Here is a 12,661-nt window from a genome sequence, read left to right as displayed (position 1 = left end):
CAGGGTCTCTTAAGCCAGCAAGGCTGGCTTCGAACCTGCATGATCCTCCTGTCTCCACCTCCCAAGCACGGGGATTACAAGCGTGTGCCACCACGCCCGGCTTGCAAAGTTATTTTTAAATGGAAAAAAATCAAAGATAAAATAAAGTTATCAACGTGAATGCAAGCAGCACTAATTAGAATTGACTCTTTGGTTTACAATTTGGAGACATGTGCCACCTTTACATAAACTATACTAATTCAACATATCTCAAATGTTACCTTTGAGTGGTTCAAATATTCTAAAGGAAACTAGAAAATACTCTTGAACAGCTGAGTTTTTTATAAGGTGCCAAAAAAAAAAAAACCTTTAGGAATTGATGTGCAGCTTGAACTTGAATCACAAATGGCTCACTTGGTTTAGTGAAAGATGGTGGTTTGCATGGTTGAAAGGAACCACTCGAAGATAAGCCCCCAAAGTCCAGGAACCAGTGAAAGAATCCTCTAAACTCCATTGTTGTCATTTTCCTTGAGCACCAATCAGAGTCTCTGGTATGCAGACAGTTGACGCCTTAGACGAATCGCATAGATACCCATACCCACAAGGCAGAGGCAAACCAGGATGGCTCCAATCACCGGAAGTACAATTGTGTAGTCTGATGAACATTCGTCCACTAAGGGAGAAAACCAATATGTAGCAGGTGAGGTTTGGTGAACACAGACCAGAAAGTTGACTAGAGTGGAAAGAACGTAAGCTTTGGAGTCAAACAAGTCTAATCTTCACTTTTTGTTTCTCCAGTGCTGGGAACCGAACCTTGTGCATGGTAGATGAGTGCTCTACCACTGAACTATATCCTCAGCTCCTAGTCTTAGCTTTTAATTTTATCATGATCTAGTTGTGTGATCTCGGGCAGGTAATTGACCCTTGCAATAATCTCATTATAAAGTAAGCAGATAATATGCGGGATTGCTGGATGATTGAATAAAATAACCTTCTGAGTCAGGCATGGTGGTGTACGCCTGTAATCTCAGCACACACCACCTGGGATTTGGGAGACTGAGACAGGAGGATCACAGTTCTCTATGAAGACTCTGTTTCAAAATAAAAATAATAAAGAGCTGAGGGTATAGCTGGGAGGTAGAATGCCCCTGAGTTCAAGCCCCAGTAACACACACACACACATTCACACACACACACAAAACAAGAAAAAAGGAAGGAAGGAAGGAAGGAAGGAAAAGAAGCTGTACTTACAAAAGTACACTGATCTGGCAGTGACAATATGTACACAATTATAATAATATATTTTTATATATTTTAATAATAATATATTTTAACCCAAAGTAGTAATATAACCATAAATCCATATCTGTGGTAGCAGAAAGTCTAAATCTGACCAATTAAAAATATAATTATATACTTTTTATTTTTTAGAATTATGGAGATAGAAGCCAGGTGTGGTGGCGCATGCTTGTAATCCCAGTGCGTGGAAGGCTGAGACAGGAGGATTGAAAATTTGTGGCTAGCCTCAGTTACTTAGTGAGACCCTGTTTTAAAATAAAGAATAAAACTGGGCTTCGTGGCGAACACTTGTAATCCCAGCATTTGGGAGGCTGAGACAGAAGGATCATGGTTCACAGCCAGCCTCAGCTACTTAGTGAGGCCCTTTGCAACTCAGTGAGATCCTGTTTCAAAAATAAAAGAATACGCCGGGCGTGGTGGCGCACGCTTGTAATCCCCGCGCTTGGGAGGCGGAGACAGGAGGATTTCGCAGGTTCGAAGCCAGCTGCGCGCGCTGGTTTAGGAGACCCTGTTTCTAAATAAAAATATAAAAATAGATCTGGGAGTGTAGCCCAGAGGTAGAAGGGCTTCCAGGAACCCCAGTACCACCAAAAAAAAAAAAAAAAAAGAATAAAAAATAGGGCTAGGGATGTACCTCGAAGGTAGAATGTCCCTGGGTTCCATCCCCAGTACTGCAATAAATAAATGAATAAATAAATAAATAAAATATTAATAAAGAATAAAAAATAGTAACAGGGATGTAGCTTAGAGGTAGAATACCCCTGTGTTCTGTTCAATCCCCTGTACTGCCAAAAATAAAAATTAAAAATTAAAACCCCCAAAACTTAAAATGCTAGTTATTACAGTGGGATATAATCTAGCCATTGAAAAGAATGTAAACACAGCCGGGCGTGGTGGCGCACGCTTGCAATCCCAGACCTATTTTATACTTTATTTGGAAACAGAGTCTCACTAAGTTGCTGAGAGCCTTACTAAGTAGCTGAGGCTGGCTTCGAACCTGTGTGATCCTCCTGTCTCAGCCTCCCAAGCGCAGGGATTACAAGCGTGCGCCACCATGCCTGGCTTGTTTAAACATATTTAGAATGAAGAAGAGTACACAAGGAAAAGTAGTTATCTAATCACTATGTTCTGCTTGAATGAATCACTGCAATCTTTTCAGACCTTTCCTTCCTCTGAGTGTGTGTGTGCATACTTAAAGAAAAGCCATTCTACTTTTAATAAATGATCTGTACTCATTATAAATGATTAAAATAATCAAGAAAATATGTGATTAAAAAGTAAAATTAATAATCCCCAAACCACCCACCCAGAAATTGTCATTGCTAACATGAACACTGTTTTAGGCACTTTCCTTTAAAACTATATTATAATGGGATAATAAACTGGGTATTGTGGCACACACTTGTAATCCCACTACTTGGAAGGCTCAGAACAGGAAGATGTTTGTGTTTGAGGCCAGCTTCAGCAACTCTCCAAGACCCTCAGCAACTGAGACTCTGTTTCAAATAAAAAAATAAAACAGGAAACCAGCATGGTGGCTCACGCTTGTAATCCCAGCATTTGGGAGGCTGAGACAGGAGGATTGCGGTTCAAGGACAGCCTCAGCTACTTAATGAAGCTCTCTGTAACTCAGTGAGAACTTGTTTCCAAATACAGAATAAAAACTAGGGCTGGGGGTGTAGCTTGGAGGAGAATGCTCCTGGATTCCATCCCCAGTACCGCAAAAATAAATAAAAAATAATAAAATAAAATAGGATTGGTGTTGTAGCTCAGAGATAGAATGTTCCTGGGTTCAATATCCATGAGCACACACAAATAGAATAATAAAAGTCCTACTTTACTAAAGTTGTTGATGTTTACTTTGCTTGAATTTAATAGATAAAAAGAACCAAGATGAAATAAGAATTATTGCATATCAATGTCTCTTTAAGGAAGTACTGTTTTATTAAGAATCTCTTTAAGGTTCAAAAAAGAGATTATGAAATACACATTAAATGATTATGAAATGTGTTAAGAAGTTATGAAATAAATTTGAGTCATGTGTTTTCCAAACTCTGTTTCAAATTTAAACATTATCTGTTGATACTATCTTGAAAGATTAGCATTAACAAACTTTCTTCCATCTCTTCTCTGTCCAACTCCAACTTCTGAATACTTATATTACTGTTTTTAACATTGTCCAGGTTTATAACATTTCAGTTCTTTTGGTAACTAGGATTGCTATAGTCTTTAATAAATCAGAATGCTGTTCATTGAGAAGTTTCACTTCTGCGTCTGTCCCATCTTCTGAGTCCCCAGCCCCATATTAGACTTTTCTTAGTATGTCTATTAAGAAAAAATATATTTTATATATCCTATAAGTATATATATTTCCATTTTTTGTGGTACTGGGGGTGGAACCCAGGGGCTTTTCTACCTCCAGGCTATATTCCCAGACCTATTTTATACTTTATTTGGAAACGGGGTCTCACTAAGTTGCTGAGAGCCTCACTAAGTAGCTGAGGCCGGCTTTGAACCTGTGCGATCCTCTTGTCTCAGCCTCCCAAGCGCTGGGATTACAAGCGTGCGCCACCACGCCCAGCTCCAATGTTTCTTTATGTAGACAGAAACAAAAATAAAAAAAATTGATTTCCTCCTTTTTTAATGTTATGCAGTATGCTTTTTAAATTTAATGATATATTTCCTGTTACATACATATGGCCTTCATTCTTTTTTATGACTATTTTGTATTCTGTTGGGGGATGCATCATTTTTAATGTGTTTTAAATTGATGGATCCTTGGGATTGTTTTGCTAATTTTTTGTTATTACAAACAATGCTCTAATGAATACAGAAGCATAATCGCCTAAGTAACAAGGCATATTTATATTCTCAGATCCATAATTCTTTAATACTTTTAATGTTTATGTGGATAAAATGGTCAACAGCATCAGTCTTTTTTCCTGTGTTTTTTCCATTTCCGAGTTGTTTCCTTCTTTACATGGCGACTCATCTCCTGGTTCACTGGAGATGAATTCATCATCAAGCATTATCTTTAGGAAGGGCTTATCAGTGCTGTGTTCTTTGAACGGCTCTGTGCTTGAATCTGATTGTCTTTATGTTTAGGTATTAACTTTGGGTCACAGTTTCTTTCTCAGAATTTTGCAGACACCCGTCCATTGTTTGTTAGCTTTAAATACAATTGTGAAGACATTTGAGGCCAACTTTTACTTTTCCCCTTTATATGGGATTTTTTTTCTATTTTCTTCCATATGGTCCATAAGTTGTACAGTTTACTTCAAATATATCATAAGGCTTAACTTTCTGTATCAATTCTTTTCTATGACATTCTGTGCTCTTTCAATCCCAACTTCTATTATTTATCTCAAGAAAATTCTTCAAACATTTATTTGTTTTATTATTTATTTATTCACTTACATGTGTCTATGTATGTATGTATGTATGTATGTATGTATGTGTATGTATTTATTTATTTTGTGGTGCTGGGGATTGAACTTAGGGGCATTCTTCTTCTGAGTGACACTCCCACCCCTTTGTATTTTTTTATTTTGAAACCGGATCTTGCTAGGTTCCTGGGAGTCCTTCTAAGTTGCTGAGGTTGGCTCTGAACTTGTGATTCTCCTGTCTCAGCCTCCCAGGTACGGAGATTAGGTGTGCACCATCATGCCTGGCTTCTTTGTTTTATTTTTGAGCTCTCTATTTCAGAGGCACCAATTATATATTGGATGATCTAAATAGTAGTACTGTCTAATAGCTTCTTTATAATGTTTTAATCATAGGTTTCATTTATATTAAGTTTGATTATTTCAGTCATTCTGCCCACAAAAATATTATTATTCTGGCCCTATCCTTCTGCTCTTGCTGTTTCTACCTGTTATGTACTAATGTTGCTTTGAACATTCAATTTGTTTTCAAATAAGTGAAATTTTCCTGGATTTTCATTATTCTTTCCTTCTAACCTAAAAACTTTGAACTCTGGTTATATAGGATCACATTATTATTAAGTGGGTCTCAGTATAAAGCATTTTTTGCTCCTTGGATTTTCTTTGTATTTCATCAGCTGCACTAATTTCTAACTTCTGTAACAGGGCTGTCTCCTCCCCCACTCATAGTATGAAATCCTAACTATAAAATGTGATTGTATTGGGGTATAGGATTTCTGAAGAATTAAGTTAAAATGATGTCATTCAATCCAACACGAATGGTGTCCTTATAAGAAGAAGATGTCTGTATACAAATAGGTATGGAGCGGAGACCATGTGAAGACAAAGGTGAGCTACAGCCAAGAAGGGAGATGTCAGAGGAAACCAACATGGTCAACACAGAGCTTGGATTTCAAGGCTCTAGAACTAGAAAATATAAATTTCTGTTGCTTATGGTGTCCAGTCTGGTGTGTGTATGTGTGTGTGTGTGTGTGTGTGTGTGTGTGTGTGTGTGTGATTAGGGATTAAACTCAGGGGCATTCTACTGAGCTATACTGCTGGCCTTATTTTATTTTATTTTTTATAAGGGTCTTGCTAAGTTGCTGAGACTGCTGTTGAACCTGTAATCTCCCACCTCAGTCTCCCAAATACTGGGATTTACAGGCGTGTGCCACTATGCCCAGCTAATTTCATAGCATTCTTATGGTTATTTCACTACAGTATTTTTGCATAGTGGCCATGCAGTTTGTTTGTATTTTGTTCATGCTTGAGCATAGAGGTACGGAAATCCAATTGCCTGTGATACCATGTAGGTGAATTATGGTCTTTCTTCCTATTGTGTATGAGATCGGTCCATGTGTCCCTGTGAGCTATATATTTGGATTCTACCCTTTATTTGTAGCCTGGGAACTAGTTACAACCTGGAGATATTCTCTGGTTTGGGGTTGGGTCCCCCTAATCTTTTCCAATCTTCCCAAGAGCCATTTCCATTTTCCTGGGTCAGAAGAGGAAAAGGATGAAGCATCCACTCTCCTGCTTCCTCCAGATTTACAAATGGAAGTGAGAGTTCGCAGAATTCTTTTCTCTCATCAAAGGCTTCTTAGGATGGCCAGGTCTGTGATGGGGAAGAGGGAGCAGGGCTAGGGGCCCCACTCGGCTGTCCCTCTGCTCTCCACCTCAGACAGTGGGGCTTCCAGCATTATTTACTGGCCATTCAAACAAAATCTCTACTATTTGTAGTTACTAGATGTTAATTCATATTAATTTTAAGGCTAATGTGTCTTGGAGATGATAGATAACAGGAGTCTAGGCAGTTGCCATATCACCCAGAAGAACTCACTGAAGATGGTAGAAAGGAAAATAAAATCTATGTATATCGCTTATCCCTCTACTCTTTTTTTTCTCTTTTTTGTACTGGGGGTTGAATTCAGAAGTGTTCTACCTCTGAGTTACACTCCCAGTCCTATTTTTATTTTAAAATAAAGCCTCACTAAGTTGCTAAGTCTGGCCTTGAACCTGTGATCTTCCTATCTCATCCTTCCAAGTACTAGGATTACAGGTATACACCACCACACCCAGTTTATTCCTCTATTCTTGATGTTGAATTCTGCTTGTTTCCATCTGCTGTGGGATAAACTTCCACATGTCAGAGGATGAACATTAGTCATTCTGCAGGACAGTTAGCTGACTGCAGAGTTTTCAGGTGCTCTCACACTGCACACATGGACTCCGGGATCAGGTGCCTGTTTAAAGGAGGAGAAAAAAACGTGCATCTCCCCAAAGCCCAGCCCTTGCTGTGAGCCCTGAGTCGCTTTGGGGAAGCCTGGGCCCTCATTTCCCAGATCCCCTCAACATCTCCTGTGTTAAGGGGAAAAGCATTTCCTGACACTCTGATGTGTTCAGGGCTCTTAAGCTCTCTTGAAGCTGCCGAGTGCCCTCTCCACCTTCTCACTTCTAAGAAACCGGAGAGAAGTAAACCAACTCCAAAAAGAGCTAGCACATTTCCTAGATAAGCAGTGGTTACAAAACTGTTACCAAACTTCATCAATTTCCTGTTAAAAATAGAGTGACACCTTTGGAAAATGTAGGAAACAAAGTTTCCTGTTAATAAAATCAGTTAAGAACACCTGGAAGTCTACTAGCCTCCATTTTCTCAGAACTAAAAACCTCAACTCTCATATTTAAACCATCAGTGTAATAGAAAACCATGAATACCATCCTAAGCCTATGATGATGATGATGATAATGATGATGATGATGATGATGATGTACTGGGGTTCCTGGAAACCCTTCTACCTCCAGGCTACACTCCCAGACCTATTTATACTTTTTAAAATTTGGAAACAGGGTCTCCAACCTGCGCGATCCTCCTGTCTCCGCCTCCCAAGCGCGGGGATTACAAGTGTGCGCCACCATGCCTGGCATCCTAAGCCATTTTTAAAGAGAATGTTTTCTCCCAGTTATCAGTCACTTCCAATCAGGAATTTACTGGCTTCTAATAATTTATGCTGAATGTTTTCAAAGAGAGAAAGGGGGTCGTGGTATGGGCAGGTCTATCCCTCCTAAGCAAACTTACAAAGACAGAATAGCACCAAAGAAAAATAGAGATAATTTTAAAAAAGTGTTAAGAAGGCAGATAACACATGAAATTGAAGGAATCGAAGAGCAAATATTTATTGAGCCTCTTTGTTTGCCAAGGTTTTTGGTATGTGCTTTACATTAAAAAAGCAAAATATTAGGTAGGTTTTTTTTTAAAACTAATAATACATTGTAATAGTATAAAATGTCTTTTTTAAAATGGATAATATAGTAAGACCAACTATAAATTGAGTGAGTCAAATTTAGATAAAATCTAGGAGTTTAAAGTTCCTTTATAATCTACTTTGAAATGGATTGAGTTTTCTAACATAATAATTAAAAAAAACAGAATATTGAGACTTAAAGATATATTTAAGGAATCAATGCAGTCTGAAAATGTCTTCCCCATCATTCTCCCTTTGGGTTCTTGCTTTCTTCTTCTCACAAGCACCTGGCTCGTGTCTCTGCCTCTTGCCCCCTAATTCTTGAACCCAGCTCTGTTTCATTTAGGTGTGAAGGATGGAGCTCAGGCCCATTAGGCACCGCCTCCCTCAGCCCAAGGAGGAAGTGGGGTGGGCTGCCTTTGCCTTCTCATAGCCTTTGTTTGGCTCTTTGGTAGAAGGCCATCTTCTCCTTCTCCTTCTCCTTCTCCTTTTTCTTCTGTTAAACTCAGAGGCATTCTACCTCTGAGCTACACCCCCAGCTCTCTTTTACTTTTTTATTATTGAAAAAATAATGTATCTTAGAGTCTCACTAAGCTATTGAGAGTCTCGCTAAGTTAGGCTGGTCTCAAAATGTGATCCTCCTGTCTCAGCCTCCTGAGTACGGAGATTATAAGTGTGAGCCACTGTACCTAGGTTTCTGTTTTTTTTTTTTTTTTTTTTTTTTTTTTGTGTGTGTGTGTGTGTGGTACTGGGGGTGGAACCCAGAGGCTTTCTACCTCAGGGCTATACTCCCAGACCTTTTTTATATATTTTATTTGGAAACAGGGTCTCACTAGGTTGCTGAAAGCCTCACTAAGTAGCTGAGGCTGGCTTCAAACCCGTGCGATCCTCCTGTCTCAGCCTCCCAAGCGCGGGGATTATAAATGTGCGCCACCACGCCCGGCCAGTTTCTTAATCAGTTTTGAAAGGTGGGACACACAACTAGAGAGGTCATACTTTTTTTTCCCCCTGGCTAAACATGAAGCCAGAACTCCCAAGGCCTTGCACATTTTGAAGAAGGTAGGGCTTTATATGCGTTCATATCCTCTATTGGGCCTCTTTCTGGCCACCAGGCATGCTGTTAGCAAAATGACAAGTAGTCCTGTGATACTGAGGCCCACAGCCACAGGGATTTCTCTCCTGTTTCTGTCACTGAAGCATTCGTCAGCTGTAATTGAAGTCAGAGTAACAGGTGTTACAGGCTGGCCACAGAAGCTGGGAAGTGATATTGGCCCTGTCTGCCTCAGCTTTGTAAAGAAGGAAACCAAGAGAGAGTTGGAGCTGCCAGGCCTCCCACCTGCTGCATCAGACAATAGACAGAGGAAAATGGAGGGAAAGGGCCCATACAGTGGGTCAGGATGTGTAGTGCTCCTAAGTACTTAAGGAGTTTATTCAATTGCAGGGCCCTAGGCCTGGGCCAGGGACTGAGCTGGGACCTGGGGATTCTGAGGCTGCTGGGAGGCAGGTCTGACTTTGGGAAGCGCTGGTTTGGTCTAGAGGATCACGATCAGAGTGGAGTCCTGACTCAAGCCAGGGGAGGTCTGGAGCCATGTTTTCCAACTCCAAAAGTGGGGTCCAGCACCAAATCACAAAGCCACAGTTTTCTATTGGAACTCTGCTTCTCACAGGGGGTACTGAGACAGCTTGGGGCTTCTTGGATGGCAGGAAAGAAAAATAAAAAGTAAAAAACAAAAAACAACAACAAAAAAAAAAACCTTTTGCAGGCTCTAGAATGCGAGAGAGAAGTTCTCGATGTGGAAACAGGAGCCTGCAGTTTGGGATGGCCATTTTCTTTGATAAGGCTGAGGTTTCATACTTACTGGGTTTCTCTCCAAATTCTTCAAGTCCATTTTTTTTTTTTTTTTTCTGGTACTGGGGATGGTACAGGAGCATTCTACCTCAGAACTACACCCCCAGTCCAATTTTTTATTCTTTATTTTTTATTTTTTTATTTTTTATTTTTGGTGGTACTGGGGTTCCTGGAAGTCCTTCTACGTCCGGGCTACACTCCCAGACCTATTTTTATATTTTAATTTGGAAACAGGGTCTTTTAAGCCAGCGAGGCTGGCTCCGAACCAGCGCAATCCTCCTGTCTCTGCCTCCCAAGCGCAGGGATTACAAGCGTGCGCCACCAGGCCCAGCTCTTTATTCTTTATTTTGAAACAGGGTCTCACTCAATTGCAAAGGCCCTTACTAAGTAGCTGAGGCTGTCCATAAACTATGATCCTCTTGTCTCCGCCTCTCAAATGCTGGGACTAAAAGCGTGCGCCACCATGCCTGGCTCTTCAAGTTCATTTAAATGTCACCTATTGGCCAAGACTTCTCTAACCCAGCCCTTACCTGCTATCCATCAAGTCTCCCTGTGAGCTTCTGTAGCCCTTGCATGCATGGGTGCCTGCGTGTTTTACTGCGGATTAAACCCAGAGGCATTCTACCTTCAAGCTACAACCCCAGCTCTATTTTATTTTTTATTTTCAAACAGAGTCTCACTAAGTTGCTCAGGGCCTTTTAAGTTGCTGAGGCTGTCCTCGAACCTCTGATCCTCTTGTCTAAGCTTCCTACACACATATTTTTAATATCATATTGCACTGTACTTTGCCCCTTTTTAGCACCATCTCTTACTCCCTGATAAAAATGCTATTTCCAGAATAATATCCATCTTCCATGTGAGCATCTTTGGGGAGATATGAACTGCAAAGGCTACAGGAATATGGACTTGAGCCAAAGCAGTGGTGGTAAAGAATTACACACACACACACACACACACACACACACACACACACACACACCACACCCCAGGGGCATTGTACCTCCGAGCTACACCCCCAGCCCTATATTTGAGTCTTTTTCTTTTTTCTTTTTTTTGGTGGTACTGGGGTTCCTGGAAGCCCTTCTACCTCCGGGCTACACTCCCAGACCTATTTTTACATTTTTATTTGGAAACAGAGTCTCCTAAGCCAGCACGCGGCTGGCTTCGAACCTGCGTGATCCTCCTGTCTCTGCCTCCCAAGCGCGGGGATTACAAGCGTGCGCCACCACGCCTGGTGAGTCTTTTTATTTTTGAAACAGGGTCTCACTGAGTTGCAAAGGGCCTCGCTAAGCAGCTGAGGCTGAAGAGAAATATTTTGGTGGTAGAATCGGTGGAGATTTGTGAGTATTTGGTGGGGTGGGGAGGTAACTAAAATGTAACTAAAGGGTAACTAAAATGTCTTGCTTGAGGACTCGGCAATGAACAGTGAATGATAGGAAAATAATGTCAAGAAAAGAATCTTTCTACTTCTGCCTGTGAGCACTGCTAACGGGAGCCCTGTGTGCCACAGAAAGGTACCGTTCCCAGGCCCTGCTCTCTCCCTGCTTCACGGGGGTTCTCCTGGGGAAGCAGAGCAAGTGTGCACCTTAAGAAGACCATGTGATTAATTACGGAGGTTTTCAAATCTCCATCATAAAATGTAGAAGAAATAAATATTTCCCCAATGTTAGAAGTTTTGAGATCCCCTGACAAAGTGTGGTAAATTCTACTATTTAACCTGAGCACTTGGCAAAGGTACAAATATAAAGCAGCGACCCTAAGACACAGACCTGACTCCTTTGCTTGCTAAATGCTTTCAGGAGATGTTTTCTGCTAAAAGAGAGAGAGAGAGAGAGAGAGAGAGAGAGAGAGAGAGAGAGAGAGAGAGAGAGATTGAGATTGAGAGAAAAGAAGAAGAAGGAGGAGGAGGAAGAGGAGGAGGAGGAGAGGAGGAGGAGGAGGAGGAGTGTTACTGGGGATTGAATCAGGAGGTGAGCTACACCCCCAGCCCACTTTATTTTGAAACAGGTTCAAGTTATGTTGCTAAGGTTTCTCAAACCTGTGTTCCTCCTGTCTCAGCCTCCCAAATCCTGGGATTATAGGCATGCACCACGAGGCCCAACTTTGCTAGACACACTCTCAATTTTATAATATAACCCAAAGTGAAATCAGATTCCTGTTATAGAAATGTAATATATGGTTAAATTTCTAGCTAAGTCTATTTTGAATATCGAGAACTTACAATGCTTTTGAGTTTTTCTGTGAGGAATGTTTGAGAAGCTGAAGTTCATGATTCTTCTGGTTACATGTAGAATCCTTGGGAGAAAAGGGTTTTCTGACAGGATGTCACATTGTTCTACTCCCAGCCCTAGTCCAGGGACTATCTTCCCTGTTGGGCAGCATGAGGCAAGCTCCGCCGATGGTGGTTTAAACCCAAAGCAGAAGTTAGATGCGAACCAAAACTAACTATGAGGAAATGCTGTTGGGGAATGGCTTGTAACTGAAAGAAGGGATCCCACAGAGGTTTTCCCCCCTCAAATTAGCATCTTGATTTTTTCCCTCTGAGAATAGATAGCAATTTGCTATAACATCTCTCTCTCTCTCTCTCTCTCTCTCTCTCTCTCTCTCTCTCTCTCTCCCTCCCTCCCTCCCTCCCTCCCTCTCTCTCTGGTACTTGGAGATTGAACCCAGGAATGTTCTGCCTCTGAGCTATACCCTCAGCCTCATTTTTTTCTGTTTAATTTTGAAACAGGGTCTTACTAAGTTGCTGAGGGCCTCACTAAGTTGTGAGGGCTGGCTTTGAACTTGTGATCCTCCTGTCTCAGCCTCCCAAGAACTGGGGTTATAGGCATTTGCCACCACACGCAGCTTACTCTGAAATCTTGAATCAC

At 41.0% G+C, this 12,661-nt stretch overlaps 1 protein-coding gene across 1 annotated transcript in view; it reads right to left on the bottom strand.

Moving 5' to 3' along the window:
* Positions 1 to 518: 518 nt before the first annotated feature.
* The window catches only part of LAMP3 (lysosomal associated membrane protein 3), a gene marked incomplete at both ends in the record, with an annotated part of 31,072 nt that continues 18,929 nt past the window's right edge, over positions 519 to 12,661 (bottom strand). The window contains one exon of the mRNA XM_080696563.1: positions 519 to 652. Within this exon, the coding sequence (XP_080552689.1) occupies positions 519 to 652 (134 nt within the window). The remainder of the gene's footprint in view (positions 653 to 12,661) is intronic.

This window comes from Muscardinus avellanarius, assembly GCF_963383645.1.
Source record: "Muscardinus avellanarius genome assembly, chromosome: 5".
Taxonomy (NCBI): Eukaryota; Metazoa; Chordata; class Mammalia; order Rodentia; family Gliridae; genus Muscardinus; species Muscardinus avellanarius.
The sequence above is the reverse complement of the archived record's forward strand: the minus strand, read 5'-3'. Positions and strand labels throughout refer to the sequence as shown.